Source organism: Pan troglodytes, chromosome 1, assembly GCF_028858775.2.
Source record: "Pan troglodytes isolate AG18354 chromosome 1, NHGRI_mPanTro3-v2.0_pri, whole genome shotgun sequence".
In the NCBI taxonomy this organism is placed as follows: domain Eukaryota; kingdom Metazoa; phylum Chordata; class Mammalia; order Primates; family Hominidae; genus Pan; species Pan troglodytes.
Window position 1 is genome coordinate 169,620,720 of NC_072398.2, and position 19,051 is coordinate 169,639,770.

A 19,051-nucleotide genomic window follows, 5' to 3' on the forward strand; every position below is an offset into this window, starting at 1 on the left:
TTTCCCTTGCTTAGGATGGCCCTCCATTTACCTAAGCATCTTTTAAGATTTGACTTCAATGTTATTTATACTTTGAAGTCTCTTTTTTTTTTGAGATGGAGTCTTGCTCTGTTGCCCAGGCTGGAGTGCAGTGGCACCATCTTGGCTCACTGCAGCCTCTGCCTCCTGGGTTCAAGTGATTCTCCTGCCTCAGCCTCACAGGTAGCTGGGATTTACAGGCATGTGCCACCACACCTGGCTAATTTTTTTTTTTTGTATTTTTAGTAGAGATGGGGTTTCACCATGTTGGCCAGGCTGATCTTGAATTCCTGAGCTCAAGTGATCTGCCCGCCTTGGCCTCAGAAAGTGCTAGGATTACAGGCGTGAGCCACTGTGCCCAGCCCATCATCTTTTACTTGCTTATTTCCTTGTGTGCCTCTCTTCTGCAGTAGATAACATGCTCTATGAGGACAGGAACCACTGGTCCCAGTGTCTATAGAGGCACTCAGTAAATCCTTGTTTAAAGAGTGAATGAACCTCCATGGTCCCCCCAATACTGAGCTCCTGCAGGAACTTTTACCATTCAGTTAGCATTTAGAATATGTTAACTTGACCCCAAACAGATGAAAAACAACACATGCCTCATCTCCTTCAGGCCATAAATATTCTGACTAAAAGGGCTTCATATCTCTGATCCCCCACTACAGTTTATATGCTCAATGAGTGTTAACTATGAGGATAATATCTTAATACTATTTAATAAGCCTCATTCTGGGACCTTATAATCTAATTCTGATGCAGGTTTTCAAATTATATATCGATAGTAAGCCTCTCTGATTATACCACACATAATACACAAATGAAAGAAGGGATCTTGAGAAAGTTCTACCAATGATCACAAGATGTTTAAAGATGAAACAAGTAAGTTTCATTCCCACAGTGGTCAAAATGCTTACTTTCTTCAATATGACTCCCATGTGTGCACCGGACAGCCCTCTTACCTGCCACATTTCCCTGAGATGCACACAGAGCACATTCATAAAGGGATTCAGATTGGTGGGGCTAACATTGAGATTAATGCAAGAAACATCAGTTTCCCCAGGTATATGTCAAAGCAGACAAGAGATCATAATTTTCTAGGATGTTTTATGAAACCAGCTGGTAGGTCACAGACCTACCTAAAAGAAAATCTGATAAAGGAAAGCAAACATGGCTACAATTATTCATACTCCTACTGTGGGAGTTTCATAAACAAAATAATAAATATTTTTATCTTGCAATAAGATCAAGTTAAGTGATTTGCTGACATTCTCTTGAGGCTTAAGGCTTGTCTTTAATGCGAAATACAAATCATATTTCTCGTGGACACATTTTAATAATAAACTTAAAAGCATATGAGACAAAAATAATGAAAACATTGCAATGAAAACCAGACAAACTATCTACCACTTCAAAAGGAGTGAATGAAGACTGCTCGTCAACACCCTGATGCAAACAACCTCAACACAAAATGCCACATATTGAAATCAGGTTTTATGGAAAGAGAGTCAGCAGGGATGAGAAAAAGCTACTACTTGAAAACAGGTAATTGACCACATGGAAATATACTCACCCAATGCATGCATGTGTGCACGCCCATGCGCGCGCACACACACACATTCTGTCTCTCTCTCTCTCTCACACACACACACACACACACAACTTGTAGAACAGATTTGATTTTGGTTCAATTCAAGTTACTTCCCATCTTTCTGCAAAAATCTCACTGGCAAACAAAAAACAGATTTGGTCCCTTTTTGCCTTAGGAAAGGACAAAAAATGTGATGCCAAATCTCTTTGGTCTCTAAAATTCCAAGGCTGCCCCCAAGGGTAAGAAATTGGAAAACTCACTGCCTCACGAGTGTTCAGGGGGAGTCCTCATTGTTTCTCATTTTGCTACTTGGGTCCAAAGGCCATGATATAAGCACAACCAAGGGTGCCTGTGGAGCAGCTCACCTCTGGGTCCTGTAATGACAGGTCGGTGATGCTGTGTGAACGCCGTTCCCAGGGAGGAGGTCTGTGAAGGGGAGGGGCTGCTGAAACCAGACTTCTCCGACTTCTTCAGTGTGGTTGGAGATGGCATTCCTGGCAAGAAGGATCAACTGGTAAGTACACTTTAATTCATGGAACAATGATTTGTGCAACCTAAAAGATAACATTTAAAGAATTAAAAACAAACAAAAAGAGAAATCCACCTGTGAATAAAAAAGATGTTGTGAATTGCTTTGCATTTGTCACAGAAACAAAGAGGTGACAGAATAGTCCCCTGATAAGTCGGTCTGTATTTGATTTCAATTTATTCTAATTAAGCACAGTCCATTTTTGGGTTATTGGTCTTCAATAATAATACAGGGTTCAACTTTTCCAGTGTTTCCTAAAAGTTGCTGCTTGTGTCTGTGACCTCTGGGACTCCCAAAAAGGAAACCATGTATGCTTATGAAGACTTCACATGCAATCGTTTCATCTTGTTGGTTACCTTGCTTTGACACCAAATCACTTTCTCCATATTTTAAATAATTTGGCTGTTTTAACATAAGAATACTCTCAACAATGGCAACTTAGTTGTTCATTCAATGAATTCTTTAGAATAGAAAAAAAGAAAAAAGAAAAGTAAAAAAATCTTAAATGCCCTACAATTGGGGACTGGTTAAATAAGTATGGTATAACCAATGTAAACAATACTGTAAAAGAGTAATGATGTGGCAAAACATTTATAATATAATGTTAATTGAAAAAGGCAATTACAAAATAGGATGTTATACTATGACACCATTGAAAAGGCTATTTCTATGCACAGAGAAAGAACTGGAAGGCAATATGCATAAACTATAATGGTAGTTCTCTCTCTGTATTGAATTTGGGTGATTTTCATTGCCTTCGTTTTGCTTACCTGTCTTTTCTATGATGAACATATATTGCTTTCATGTTAATACAATAAAAGCTTGTTTTTAAAAATAGTACTTTTATTATTGTGTCTAAAGTTTTCACAGCATTTCCAGCATAGAAAATGCTTTGGGAAGAAAATAATGGAGAAACAGTTCCTTGTAATTACTGGATTTGTAATGTTCTCGGCAACCACGCTGACATACCCAACTGGAGGCATCTATCAGTTTGATAGGGTGCCAATTAAAACAATGAAAATTTGGATATAAAAATAAAAGAAATGACTCCTAGTCTCCGCATCAGGGGACAAATTTGGGCTCTCTTAAGGTTGTAGCACAAAACTGGTCTGCACTGATGTTAAAAGAACCAAATTCCATTTTACTTATACATGTTTACATGTGCTGTGTTCTGCCCATGACCAGAGAATTATTTGGATGAACTGGAAAAGTAAGTAATAAAAATCATAATGATATTAACATGTAACTGTTATGGAGTACCATGTACTGTGCCAAGCACTTTATAGGTATAGATCTTTCCAGAAATTTAGCTAGTTTTGCGTGTATCTAAATATGTCCCTGTTATTTCTGATCACAGATTTCCTTAATGCAATTCTACAACATGACCTTTGAGTGTGACTCAGACTCTGTAAGGACAGAGTCTTTGTCTGCTTTGTTCCCCTCTATGTCCAAGACCTCCAAGGGTCTGAAACACCCAAATGGTCTGAAAAGATATTTAAACTACTTGTGCAGGTCTCAGCTTTATCTGTAGCTTCATGAATAGATGCTTAAACATAGCAAAGCTTAGAATTTTCACCCCAAGAAAGAAAAATTGAAAATTGGTAAACACATTTGCATAGTCAGATATAAGTACAACATAGAGTGGTATGTGATTTCATACTAATTTGACAATTTGAATCAGATCCTTTCTAGATCAATATCCATGTGATTTGAATTAAAAATGAAGTAATTAAGTGACTTTAGTTATATTTGTTGCTTGCTGAATCAGTAACCAGTCACACCATACCAAAGTTCTAATGTAGGATGCACTGAGATTTTGGGTGAACATTCACTGTAAGATAACCTAACCTAAGGTTATCATCATGTAATTACACTAAGGAGGAGATTTCAAATAAAAAAAATGAAAGAAATAAAAAGCTAGCAAAATGTAAACAAATCTCCCAACTCATTTAAACCTTTTTGTGTAGACTAATTTATAGGCTGCCAACCATTCCACTGATTTAAATTTAGTCCAATGCCTGAACTACATGTCATAAAACAGATAATTAAAACAAAAATCAAAACTTTAAAGGTGGCAGATTTTTCTTTTTTTTTCAGATAATGGAATCACTGATGAAATCCAGTATCCTAACTAATCTTATTGATGATAGCAAATGGCTGGACTCAAGAAAAAGTTAAGATTTCTTTGAAAAATTCATGTTTTCTAATTCATGCCATTCTAAATACTGCAGAAATATTGACATGATTGAAATCCACTATTTATGCTTCTAAAAGGAATTACAAGTAAAATTTGGGCAATAACAAGTATCAAGAATGACCAAGTTGGTAAACAAGTTCAAAAATAGCAAAATTTAAATCTTCTTTGCAAGGGTTAAAGAGGGAAGAAATACCGTCAGCATGCAGGAACAACCAGCCAAACTATGTATAATCTTCTAAATTTATCACAGTCAAGTAATATGAACCCTAAGGCTGTCATGAATCTCAAAATTACTTTGTGTTTTCAATTTTTAAAGAGTTCGTATTGAGCACATTTCCTTATTATATACTTTAATATTTTCTCTACATACATAATGTATGTTTTGGTTAATTTGTTTTGTATATTTAATTGACCAGATGAAATTCCAAAATGCTAGTAAACCGCTTTCTGTTAAAAGCTAGAGAACATTAATCTTGGCTTTTATTTTTGAAATCAAATTTGGTTCTGTACATTACTTTAAAAATAAACTCCTTTTTAAAATCTCTTTTGCCAATTATTTATGCACAACTGTTACAAAATTACTGTACGGATTAATGACTGATTGGCTTTCTTTCAATGAATTAAAACTTTAATTTCAATGTATTTTCTAGAAGTACCAGATTTTTTAAAAAAGACTACGGATGAAGTAATCCTACTCTTTTTCTGGAGGAAATGAAATGTTACTTCAAAGTTCAATGCAGAAAAATAAAGACTTTTGTAGAATGAGAAGCAGAAATCTAGCATAATGTTTTGTTTCAATGGGGCATTTCATCCTTTTGATTGGTATAAAAAAACCCAATGAGAGTAAATAGAATTGGAGAAACATGTCAAGAAGGCCTGTGGCTTGTCACTGGTTTTCTAAACATCCAGAATTTTTGAATTTTGAATTTCCCTCTAGTCTGCCATTTTTTCTAAGCTACATGAGTCATTCCAAATTGTGTTCAGTAGACAAGGGCAAACATATATGGGATTCTAGTCATCTAGTGGCTTTCATCTCTGGAGGCACTTATAAGTGCAAAGTTCAACAAGAAAACCTTGAAAATATAGGTGAAATGCACTATTCACAAAGATTCCTTCAAATTCATCATTGGTATTTGTGGTAGTCAGGCTGGGCTGGTGGCTCATGTCTATAATCTCAGCACTGTGGGAGGCTGAGACAGGAGGATTGCTTCAGGCCAGGAGTTCGAGAGCAGCCCGGACTATATAGTGAGACCTTATCTCTACAAAAAATTAATTTTTAAAAGTTAGCTGAGGCCAGGCACGGTGGCTCATGCCTGTAATCCCAGCACTTTGGGAGGCCGAGGTGGGCAGATCACAAGGTTGAGAGATCGAGACCATCCTGGCCAACATGGTGAAACCCCATCTCTACTAAAAATACAAAAATTAGCTGGGCGTGGTGACATGTGCCTGTAGTCCCAGCTACTCAGGACGTGGAGGCAGGAGGATTGCTTGAACCTGGGAGGCGGAGGTTGCAGTCAGCCCCGATCATGCTACTGCACTCCAGCCTGCTGACAGAGCAAGATTCCATCTCAAAAAAAAAAAAAGAAAAAAAAAAAGTTAGCTGAGTGTGGTGGTATATGCCTACAGTCCCAGCTACTCAGAAGGCTGAGGCAGGAGGATCACATGAACCCAGGAGTTTATAAGCTATCATCATACCACTGCACTCCAGCCTGGGCAACAGAGAGAGACCTTATCTCGAAAAAAAAATTGTGGTACTCAGAATTCTAAGATGGCTTCCTAGTTTCCAGCCTTGTATAATGATGCCTTATATAATCCTCTCCTCTTGCATGTGTGAGATACTTGTGAATATGATAAATGTCATTCTTGTGAATAGGTTATATTATACCGCAAAGGTGATTATATTGATTAGGTTATGTTATATTGCAAAAGACTTCTACAGATATAATTAAGGTCCCCAATCAGGTGAGTTTGAGTTAAGGAAAAATATACTATCCCTGGAGGGCCTGACCTAATCAGGGGAGCCTTGTATAAGAGGAATTAGAAGTCAGAGAGATTCTTCTGCAGGCTTTGAAGAAGTCAGCTGCCATATTGTGAAAGGGCCTGTGACAGCCACATGGCAAGGAACTGCAGGGGCCTCTGGGAGCTGAGTGGGGCTCCTTGCTGACAGCTTTCAGAAAGCAGGGACCTTAGTCCCACGTCCACAAGCAACTGAATTCTGCCAACAATCACGAGAGTTTGCAACAGGCCCTTGAGCTCCAGAAAGAAATGGAGTCTGAACAAAATTCTCATTGCAGCCTTGTATGACCTAAGCAGAAGATCTAGTTCAGCCGTGGCCAGGCTCCAGACCCATGGAAACTGTGAGATAATATTAATAACTGTGTGTTGTTTCAAGTTGCTAACTCTGTGAAAATTTGTTCTGCAGTAACAGAAAACAAACATGATATTCAAATATAAGACGATTGCAATGCTAGACATGTGTGTATTAAAGATGTTTACTGTACAACAATTACTCTCTATAATTCTGAAAGTTTCCCTTATTTTTACCTAATCCACCCTAGGTTGTACAGTCTTTCACTAGCCTAGTCACCCAGAGAAAACGGTAAGACGTATTCTTAGAAAGGGAACTAAAAAGTGGTAATTTTCAAGGGACATAAATACTTTTGAAAATTTCTACTTCTCCTGATTCTTTCGAGAAACATCAATAACAAAATTAGATTGAGTGACGTGGGAAAAAAACTCAAATTCTTGGGGTCTCCCCTAAGAAGTTAAAATTTGTTTTAGGGAATTTTTCACTGCAATTTGATATCACATAAAATAAAAAGAAGAAAACCAATCATAATTAATTCCACCTCTCCCCTACTCCCAAGTTATGATATTTTTCAGACACTTTGACCAAGAACTCCATAGTGACAATAGTAAAGGAAACACTGCAGGAATCATTAGGAAGTACAAAGCTGTTTTTTCTTCCTTAGGTATCTTCTTAAAGGGGAGATTTTTAGGAGTCAAAGGAGCTACAACATTAATGGGAATGGAAGAGAAGGGAAGGATCACCATAAACTATAATTATTCCAGTGACAACCGAACAACATGCTGGATTTTTCAAAAGGAACTGTAACTTCTCAGTGTTAGTGCTTACTTTGTTAGAGCACCTATCCAAAAATTCATTCTCCTGTTAAAAGTATCCCTGGTAAGTGCTGCTCGGGACAGCAGGACCTTATCTTGTCTGTCGCAGGAGTTTGGGAGATGTAATTCAAGTTGTCAGAGAAGATATAACTGGTGTATGTTCTTTTCTTCAAAGTGACAAAGTCAAGAATAGAAAGTTTAGTTTCAATAATGTTCATTTATAGTCACAAACGGAGAGAAACTCTGAAAGCAAGCAACCTCAGCGCTTTAGTTTTTTAAATCCAATACAATAAGCAGGTTAGAGAGGACCCCAAAATGTTACAAGTTTAATTGTTCATGACTTGGATAGTGTCCTGTTCATTGTCATCATCTAATTCCCAACAACCTATTTTTATAACTGTTATTACCAGAACAACGATTACACCAAACTTAAAGGCTTAAAGGCAACTGGAAGCCTTCATCCATCAAGTGGCCTCAAGAGAGGCAGGAGGCAGCTACAGAGATTAAATCTCTGCATATCGATCACGTCCAAAAACCAGGCTGAAAATAATAAAAGCTACAAATTATGAAGTGCCCACTATGTGTCATGTACTTATAAATATCTCAAATCCTTATACATTTTCTTTTCTTTCTTTCTTTTTTTTTTTTTTTTTGAGATGGAGCCTCGGTCTGTTACCCAGGCTGGAGTGCAGTGGTGCAATCTTGGCTCACTGCAACCTCTGCCTCCCCGGTTCAAGCGATTCTCCTGCCTCAGCCTCCTGAGTAGCTGGGTCTACAGGCACATGCCACCATACCCGGCTAATTTTTGTATTTTTTTTTTTTTTAGTAGATACAGGGTTTCACCATGTTGGCCAAGCTGGTCTCGAACTCCAGACCTCAGGTGATCCACCCACCTTGGCCTCCCAAAGTGCTGGGATTACAGGCATGAGCCACCGTGTCCATCCCCAAATCCTTACATTTTCATCTGAGATAGGTAGGTATTATTATCTTTTCTACCAATAACTTAATATTACAGAAATTAGATATCAAGTGATGTTAAACAATTTGTCTAGGATCATACAGCTATTAGACGGTACTGCAGATCCAGGTCTCTCTGGTTCTCAAGTGCATACATTTTATAAAACCCTCATGTAGTTTCCCTAGTATACTATAAAAACAGTGTCCTATTTAAGTCAATAAAGTATATTTATAGCTGAAGTTTTAAATTTGGTTATCCAAAGGGGGAAAAAAAGGAAGGGTATATCAGATACAAAAGTGTATGCAAAAAAACCCACTCTGAAGTATACTAGGAATCATTTGTCTTATATATCAAAGTTTTCTCTTGGCCTTAGTAAGGATCAGTTAAGATTTTATCAAACACACACTGAATGAATTATCAGCGATTCTAACACAGAACCTCCACAAAATAAATATCACATAGATTTAGAAGAAGATAATGACCCCAGATGTTGAGTTGCAAAAGAGTATATAAATGTTTTATATTTACTATAGGCCTCTTGCCTATTCAACAAGTTGCTTCTTCTATAAAGCCTCCTGCAAACCATGTTATCTATCTATAACAAGAAAGGACAAAAATTCTTCTCTTAAGACTTGCTGATAGTGTCCAAGCCTAGACTATATATTACAATGCAGTAATAAATAGCTCACTTAACCAGAGGCTATAACACGCACGATTATTTAGAATTCAGTAATTTGTAAAAATCAAGGAAGGCCCCCGAGTGTCTAAAGTCAGCATCTAAACAGGCAACTAAGTTGAGGCATTTAACTCATTGGAGAGTATATCTTTATAGAAACTAAGAAGTGTTTCAAGGAGAAGGCTGCAATCAACTGAGTTGAATGCCACTGAGAGATCACGTATAATGAGGACAGAAAAGGGTCCACTGGATTTGGCAACATGAATGTTTCTGACAGTCTTGAAAAGTGAGTTCCAGGAGAGTGAGGCACATAGAAGACAGGCTAGCATGGTTTATAAAATCAATGGGAAGTGAAGAAACAGGGGAAATGGTGTAGTCAACTTCCATGAAACGAAGGAGGAATCTGCAGAGGAGAGCAGAAAAATAGGGTAGTGGCTACAGGAAGAGGGAGGGAAGCAAGGGATAGCTTTCTGAAGGTGGGAGAGAGTCCAGCATGCTTGTCTACTGATGGGAATGGTCCAGCAGACAGGCAGAAAGCCATGACTCAGAGAAGAGAGGGTGCCTGAGGCAGAGCAGTCCTTAAGAAGGTGAGAGGCTACACAATCAGTGAGTGGAGGAGCCAGGATTTGAACCCAGGAAACGAAAGCTCTTGCTCCTTTCAGTGTACCATGCTACCAAGATCCCTACTTCTGGGTGACGGCGCGGAGGAGTACTACTTATGTATCTTATCAATACAAACCTATCATGAGCTGATTTAAATCTGAACTATTAATGACACTTGAACATGTTTCTTCTTGCAAACATTCCAAGTCTTAATGATGCTAACTGCTTTGTGACTCTTTTTTACACTCAGGCATTCAGATTCCCCTACTCCACTAGATCTAAGTGTGGGGAACAGACAGCCCAGTCATGTCCATCAGACTAATGGTGTCCACATAAATTTCAGTGACATTTCTCAAGCCCAGGATGAATGCTGAGTACCAGTACCATCTTTTGCAAGTCATCCACCATCAGATTTACACTCAGACACATCTCTTCCAGATGCAGAGCTATACTGCACTCTAGTAATTCCCCCACAGGCAGGAACAAGACCTTTCTAGAACCATTTAAAGTATACCTTGTAATTAGATTATCTCTAACCATGATGCCAAATAAAGGCTGTGACTGAACAGAAGAATCCCACGGTTAAGGGACCATTCTGTTCTTGTGAGCATAAACACAGGCTGCGTGATACAACGAGGTCGTTGAAGACACCACACGTTTGTTAGATGTGTGTCCTAATGATAAAATCCATTAGGGTTCATTCTAATATAATTTTTTATGATTAGCACACTCAACGATAAAAAGGTAAAATAGACTATTTTGACTTTTAGCCTTTTTCAGTCAATAAAAATGTTTTAAAATCATTTTTATGATAGAGAGCATAAATGAAAGTTAATATAGCTTCTGAGGTTTATCCTTCTTACTCTATATGTAGCCATTGAAAAATGAGCTAAAAGGACTCCCAAAGAATTATCACATCATAAAGAAGTTCAGGTAATTTAAATGGCTTGGGGACACCAGTGATTTCTTCAGTTTTTAAAAAATGGGAGTATGGAGTAAAAATTACATGGATTATTCAGGGGGAAAGAAACGATGAGTTCTGTAATATATTCCAAATGTTCATTTGTGAGTGAAAATTTACAACCAGAGAGAGTAAAGAATAGACACAAGGAAAATGTCATATAAAAATCTGGTTTCTGGGCCAAAAATAAAATCTCTTGACTAGTTGGGGGATTTCCTCTCCTTTCAAGGTAAACACAGACACCCCAGTGACAGGACTGAAATAAAAAAAATTGTGTTACATGCTCCATATACTTACAAGAGGTTGGAGATTCCCTACCCATTCCATCTGCCCCCTAGCCATCCCATCCCCCCATGTGTTCAGGAAAGGACTGATTTTGGCTCAACATAGCAATTATACGCATTCACAGAAGGACTGAGGATAAAGAAGACATTTCTGAGAAAACCAAATTATTTCTTTGCATAAACAATACATATAGTATAAAATAGCATAATGTTTTATTCATTCTCCTTAGATATCCAGCTGAATAGTAAAAAACTCAATCATACATATGTTTGGTTTATAATTGCCCTGCCCAATATGGTAGCTACTAGCCACATGTGGCTACTTAAATCTAAATTAATTAAAATTAAATGAATTTAAAAATTCAGTTGCTCAGCATAGCCACATTGCAAGGGCTTAGTAGCCATATGTGGCTCATGGTTAGACTATTGGATACTATAGACACAGAACATCTCTATCACTGCAGAAAGTTCTGTTGGACAGCTCTGGTCTCTATGATATGATACCAAATAACTTTTTACTTTTTTGGTCATGCTGTACAACAGTAGATAAACCTTATTTTGTATTGTTCAGCATGTTTAGTTTTTTTTTTTAAACTTCCAAAAGCGAAACATATTCACTGTACAAATATAGAACTGTATAATGGGAAAAAAATGAAAGCTTTTCCTCTCCATCTCCAACAAGCTGGAAGTAACTCAGTGTTCAAGCTTGGTTAACACCCTTATGAATACTTTCGTTGGCATACAACATTAGCCTTGATGATGTGAACTTTAGTATTTACTTAAATATACTCTCTTCTGTCAGTTAAAACATGATAGAGAGCTAGAGTTTAAGGGTCCTATGGATAAAATTTAATTTGAAAGAGATGCATAGTCTGTGAGGGTCCATGTTTGGGATACGCCTGTGCTGGAGCTCTATTAATTCCAGTGTTCCTTGGATACAAGCACAGCACCCAGCTAAACTAAAAATTTGAAACTGATTGAAACATTTCATAAGGGAAAAAGAAAGAAAATTTTAGCCCTCTTCAAATTGCTTGAACTGTGAAATCAAGTAATGAACACGAGAAAAGGTTCTGTCAGCTAGAATCTAAGGCTTCGTGTTGTCAGCATTTTCTTGCTAAATCTTATTATGGCAAAGCATTTGCTTTTTCATCTCTGCACTCTGTTCATCCCACAAATAAACTGCTTTGACCTCCACCTGTTACTTAGTGAAATCTGCCTGCCATCCTTCAATAACCCCATTCTTTGCCTTCGAAGGCCTTTGAGTCACGGAGAAAGTGGGAAGCTAGCGTAGTGCAATGAATTGAGCTGCTATCACTTTATAAGTATTCAGTAGTTCATAGTTCAAGCTAGAAGCTACACAGCAAAAGAAAATGAATTTTTTTAAAGGTAGTGCTCATGAATACTGGAAGAGGGCAATACATTCCATCATTTTAACCTCAAATTTTTAATAGAAAGAGGTTCTCTCTTCAGATCTTATTTAATGCAGAAAACTTCTAGCCCATTCCTTATAAGAAAACCTTTCTCTGAAAGAGTTGTGCCTTCAGTTTAGGTAGATGAGCCAAAAGATCCCTTCAAAGCTTAAAAATACTTCAAATTCAAGTATGTTCATTATACTGATATTTTGCAAAACAAAATGTATGAACCACTAACCTCAAATGCAGCTTCATGGATGTAAAAGGACCACACTACTATTAAACACTATTAAAGCAAACAAAAAACAATAAAAAGGGAAATAACTGTATTTATGTAAATCACACAACTACATGAGTCATTTTCTGAAGCACTGTATCTGACAAAATAGTTTGCTTTTTTTTTTTTAACAACAATGACATATCAGAAACAAGTATGCTGTGTAAAGTTGCACTTCTAATGATTAATGCTACATTCAACAGAAGAGATGGTGTCTGTCTAATTATGTTAAATACTTATCTAAGAGGGATTAGCAGGCTGTTTCTGCTCACTGTCATTCTTTGTGACAATGTAATGATCCATTTACTTATGAGTACAATTATTAAAAAGCATGCTATTTTCTTAACTGTCTTCATATCTTAGAAATATTTTATTAAAAATTACTTATTTGACACTAAGGGTAAATGCTTGGCAGAGTTTGGCATATCAATTAAGTAAATGAGTTAGTTCCATCAGTCATAGTCTTTGTTGGGTGTCTTATTCAAGTTGGGTGAAACTTGATCACCATAATCCTTTCATATTGGAGTTAATGATTCACCCTTTTTTCTCCTCATCTTATTTGTCCAAATCCTAAAGTTTGGTTTTCACTTAAACTAAAAACTGCTCATGGCCGACATTTTCTCTGGAGTCATGATTTAACACTTCTTCTTCACATTCACACCTTTTTTTGGAACCGAACACAAGGATCCAATTTTATACAGGCAACTCTTCATAGACCAATCAGAACGGGTTGCTAGCTATATACCATCTTTTGCGGCTTCTTCTACTCATGCAATGAACTTTATCCAGCACTTGTGAGGAAAAGGTCTTTAGACAAGATAAAAACAAGAAAGCAAACCACATTGGGCACTACAACTAGGCTGGCTACACCCAAACCAAAGGACTATTTCCATATGTGTCTCAATAGACAAAACTAGGTTCCTCTCTGTCTTTGTCTTTCCACTTACTAACTCTCAAATGACAATTGCCACCAACCTGGCCCTTGGGTGTGAAAGACAACCAAATAAGGGTATTGGGTGAAAGTTATTTACTGAATTGCTCCCTCAAGGAAGACTTTATCTATGTCTATAGCTTTTGTCAACTTAAGACAACTATCAAGTAGGCCAAGTGGCAGATAATGACATTTCTAATAAATTATATCTCTGCAAAAGTCTTCGAATGTACGGCCAGGGCAAAAATTTATGTGATCCAATATAATAAATGTGTGTCACAAAGATTTTTTTTTATTCTAAATGAAAGGTATGTTAAGGTTTCAATGCTGATAGACAAACTCATCAAAACATCAAGCACATCAAAAAAAGAAAAATTGCTAGTTAAGTCTTTTGAGGATAAGATTTCTGAAGGAAAAAAAAATCCACTGGAAGAACGAACTCTTAAAATTAGAAGCAGGTGTCAGCACCATGAAGTGATAAATATCAAAGAATAACTGGCCCTGAAAAGCATTCTTAAGCATCCCATACTACTTTTAAGCCTTACACGTGGATTTTGACATTCGAACATGAAGTGTTGCTTATATAAGTCCCTAAAGAGTGTTAAGACATGAGGGGTGTTGCACAGCCATTTTGATAAATGCTCTCTTCTGCTGGGTTCATGAAATGGCTGAAAGGCAGATGGCAAATTCTGACTGGCATTAAGTCATAAGTAATCCTGCTATCCTAGAATTCATTAATCTTGGAAGCTAATGATAGTTAAGTGATTTCTGGGTGGGGCTAACATGGCAGGGGCAGGGAAGACCCTTCAGATTAGAAATGGATATTGAGTTGCCATTCCTTGAATTTCTAATGAGTGAGTGCACTTCCAGCTACGCAAATGAAAACTTTAAACTACCTCTCATTACATACAAAGTAGACGATACCTACAGACTGGAATGTTTCTCCAAAATGAAGAACAAGATGCTTGGACCACAGTAAATCATCAAAGTGTGGGAGTATTGTCTGAATAAATACCGAACATTCACAGCTGTCTGGAAAGCCAGTTCCCCACAGTGGGCTGAGCGTGCTGGACCACAGGAAGAATTCCTCACTTGACAAAGACCAGAGAATCAAGAACCAAAGTAACACTGTATTTAAAAAACCCAAAGGTTTCAGAGGGGTTTTAATTGTTAAGAAAGGGAGGTCAGTGATACTTTACTCTGAAGAGGGAAGCCAATTAATTGTATTAATATTTAATGAGTTTTGCCATTCTACCTCAGTTTAATTTTTCAAGTTTAACAGATGCTTCAAAGTAAAGTGACGTTTTATTCCGGAAGTTTTCTTCCACTTGAGATATACTTTGTGAATCAGTGCTGGAGACAGCCCTCTTCATTTCAGTACTTGGTGTGCCGTTCAGGAATCCATCAGGAAATAGTTCTTGATTTACTCTGTCGACGTGAGCATTTCTCGTAATCTTCCAGGATGTAATTCTCCCAGCATTTTGAAATGGGTGCCATGTCTCTGATTAATTGATGAGTTTATGATGTATCTAAAATCCTTGGATGGACAGAGCTGGATAAATAGGCATTATTGTAATCCTCTGCTGAGCAGAAAGCAATTGGGATGTGCACAGCCTCATGAGAAACTGCTGCACAGCAGCGTGCTGCACACACTATTGACTGACTTCTGGGATCTGCACGGACCAAGGACTTATTTCTTCCCTCTCTCCCCAATTCCCCATGTAAAAGCCACTTATTCTGGAGTGTTAACAAACTACTTTGTTAAAAACATTGATGGCCAAAAACCACAGAACTTTATTTCCATATAAACTGATGGTGCTATATTTGGTTATTTAACGTTTAAAGAGAATCATCAGTATGTAGGAAAAATATAAGACCCTATGAGAGAGGGAAATAAGTCTGCAAACAATAGTATTAGTGGTATCACTTTTTTACAAATTAAATGAATGTATATGTATGCACACATATATATTTATATATGTGTGCATATATATATATATTTATATATGTATGCACACATATATATTTATATATGTGTGCATATAGCTTAGAACAATGTGTGGCCCATAGTAAGTGCTCAATAAACATCAGTTATTGCTATTACTTATAAAACGCTTATATATTTAAAATTTCAGCAGCAGTGACAAAATACAAGCCAATATATATTTATTGTTAATCAACTTGTCTTGAGTCTATAAAATAGCTACACTGTGTTTATATGATAGAACGCAGGAAGTAAGATCACTAAAGTATTTTCATCTTTACATCTATGGTTAAAACTACCTTCAATTTAAGTTCTATAAATATTTAAATAATATTAGATATAGGAAAACATGGTATACTCTTAGGTAAGTCTGATCTATTATCTTTCTATCAATGATCGCTCTGTCTTTTTTTTTCTTTCTTCCTCTTCCAACTACACTTTCTGGTTATTCTACCCTCTGGTGAATTTAATCTCCATTCAGATTAATTTTGTTCCCTCCAAGTAAATTATTTGCTTGTATTCTACCCAATCTATTATCTACAAATCAGAAAACTGTCTGTTTCAGGCAGGGGAGATTTGGGTCCATGAGTATAGTATGATAAACTGTATTTTTGTATATGCAGTTCTTGAGGACTTCCTAGTATGTCAGCTCTCTAGAAGCTTCTTAGAGATGGAGTAAGATTCGACTCTGATATTATGAAAGGAAGGAAATGGGCCAGTATTCACTGCTGCTCCTTTAACGATGAAATGGCTGATGCACCAGCTATTTTAAGCAGGCACAGCAGAGGACTGTGGTCTAAGCCGCTGAATAAACTCCTCACCCATATGAAGCTTGCTGTGCTCTACATCTTATCTATTACAGCCATTGGGTGCTTATTTAACCAGTTACCCTTCCTTCCTTCACTGGGCTGTAAGCTCTTTGAAGGCAAGTTCCGTTTTGCTTATTTTCATACTTCTTCTATCATTTTTGCACAGTGCTTTGCATATAATAGATGCAGAGGTGTAAAATACGTTATCAAATAAATTTCAGAGTATCTTAAATTCATATAGTAAGTTTAGGGTTTTCAAAGTATTTACCCCCTAAAAAGGATATACAGTATTTCTTTACAGCATTTTGATTTATGAAATATACTTTGCATATATTAAAAATATGTATAGTGCCCTGCACGATACTTTTACACAGAGCTGATGCTTAATAAATGGTAGCTCTTGTTCTTATCATCTCATTTGATCTTTTCAAAGCTATGAGTTAGGAAGGCAAGGCTGTTTTATTGTCCTCAATGTTTACATATGAGGAAATGAAAATTCAGAGAAGTAGTTTGCTAAAATTCTCAGGCTTGCTCATGGCAGAATATGAGAATGACTAACTTTTAAAATTCTTAATTTGTACTTTTTCCTCTTTATAATACATTCTATTTCTCACTTATCTTCCTCCCCAGCAAGCCTATGAAGATTGCTGTGGTTGGAATGAAATTTGCTTTAATGTTCCTCTTTACAGTATGCTCCACCCAAGCCACACCATGAGTTGGCCACCTGAGCCACGGGGGCTGTACTGAGGATGGTGACAGGCACAGGGAGGAGGATTTCACATATAAACCTAATGTATACACTGCATCTCCTTCTTCCTCCCCTTCTAGAATATTTACACAGCTTCATTTTCAAACATGAAATTAAAAATTTGGAGATTTGGGTAATTTATTTATTCAGACAAGACCAGCTGAAATGCAGCATCTGTTTTCCTGAGAGCTTCTGCATTCACAAAATTGTACATCTGCGTTCTCCGATGCAAGCGGAGCAACGCTCATTCGTTCGACAAACGTATACATCACTCTGCTTCTGAGCGCTTGATCCTACTCGAAGGACAAAGTGAGACGTGTGTGATCTCCATCTTATTATTTCCTTATTTATTAAACAAATATTGATTGAATGGCTACTAAGTTGCCAGGTACTAGAGGCTTCAGGAATCCAAACAATTTTCTGGATCATGCTTTATTATATATGTATATAACACATACACAGAGTATATGTGTGTGTGTATGAGAAGAATATTTCTTTTCCTCTAAGAGGTAACCTTTTAGACTCCAATTATAAGGAGCTGTTTTAGGCCCTTTTCTGACATTAAGAAAAAACAGCCTTGATAAAGAAGGCAAGGGATTTTTGAAGGGTGGTTACAGTGCTCATTTGGTAATACAACTTTCCTGTCATAACCCCTTGTTTGGGTGAAATTTCTCTGATAAAGAAGGGTTCGTAAAGAAGAGGCCCCTTGTTACTGTACCAATGTCTCCTGGTGTACCAGTCTCTAATGGGCAGGTGCCAATATGAGATCATAGAAGAGGATGTGGTCCCAGATGATTGCTTTCCTACTGCTCCATAAATGCAGAAGAAAAGCCAAGACATCGATCCCATGGCAATGTTCTGTAGCAGTGACTATTCCTACTCCAGCAGGAGATGATGGGAGATTTAATCATTTTCTCTAATATATGCTAGTGCAGTGGAGTGTCCATGATCAAACCACTATTGTTACCAGTCGCTGCCTTTTTACTGGCACTGATAATGGGTTTCCCCTGTGTCTCAGCTAGAACTCTAAGTTGGTAGACTTCCTCCACTCTTACAATTGATAAATGACCGTTGGCAGTCAAATTAGGACCAGCAGAGTTGGGAATCCAGGTGAACCTAATATGTGATATTTAAAATTACAATGACTAACATAAGTCTGCAAAATTCAACTATGCTGCCAGTAGTTGTGACACTGACCCCTAGTTCTGAATGCCCTGGGTCGCTGACCGACCCGATGTTTACCGAAATATTCTTTGACAGATGCCTTTAAACAATTTTTTAAAACTGTGTTTCTTAATAATTGTGATAGGAACAGAGAACATGTTATTAAAATACTTCATTTTTGTTTTTCAGACAGGAGTTTTGTTCTTGTCGCCCAGACTGGAGTGCAATGGCACAATCTTGACTCACTGCAACCTCTGCCTCCTGGGGTCAAGCGATTCTCCTGCCTCAGCCTCCCTAGTAGCTGGGATTACAGGAGGGCGCCGCCACGCCCAGCTAATTTTTGTGTTTTTAGCAGAGATGGGGTTTCACCATGTTGGCCAGGCAGGTCTCAAACTCCTGACCTCAAGTGATCTGCCCACCTCGGCCTCCCAAAGTGCTGGGATTACAGGTGTGAGCCATTGTGCTCGGCCTAAAGTACTTAATTTTGACCTTCAAAAATGAGAACAACTTACTCTTTGCAGAGAAATGTATCTCCAAAAGTATTTATAAAAATAAAACTAAATTTATTCCTTATCAAATTTGACTTCAAAACTTTCATTAAACTGTTTTGAAACTTTCAACATGTTGGTGGATGTAACTGTGTCTGTTAATTGTTTTACAATCCCAGTATAATTGAAGGCATTTGGAATTTTGAATGTTTTTTTACAGGAGAAAATTTAAGTAGCTTCTTATGCATATATTTCAAACACAGTACTGAACTTCACTGAAAAGTACTGTAATTTCATT

General features: G+C 37.3%; 1 protein-coding gene across 9 annotated transcripts in view; it reads right to left on the bottom strand.

The window, feature by feature from the left end:
* NFIA (nuclear factor I A) overlaps window positions 1–19,051 on the bottom strand; it is a 386,822-nt gene that overhangs the window by 79,235 nt on the left and 288,536 nt on the right. For 8 of the 9 annotated variants that reach the window (XM_001157327.8, XM_063801256.1, XM_009459072.5 and 5 more), the window contains one exon: window positions 1,975–2,103. In XM_001157327.8, the coding sequence (XP_001157327.1) occupies window positions 1,975–2,103 (129 nt within the window). Of the gene's footprint in view, window positions 1–1,974; window positions 2,164–19,051 lie in introns of those variants that run through there. The other variant, XM_054683603.2, reaches the window with a different exon arrangement.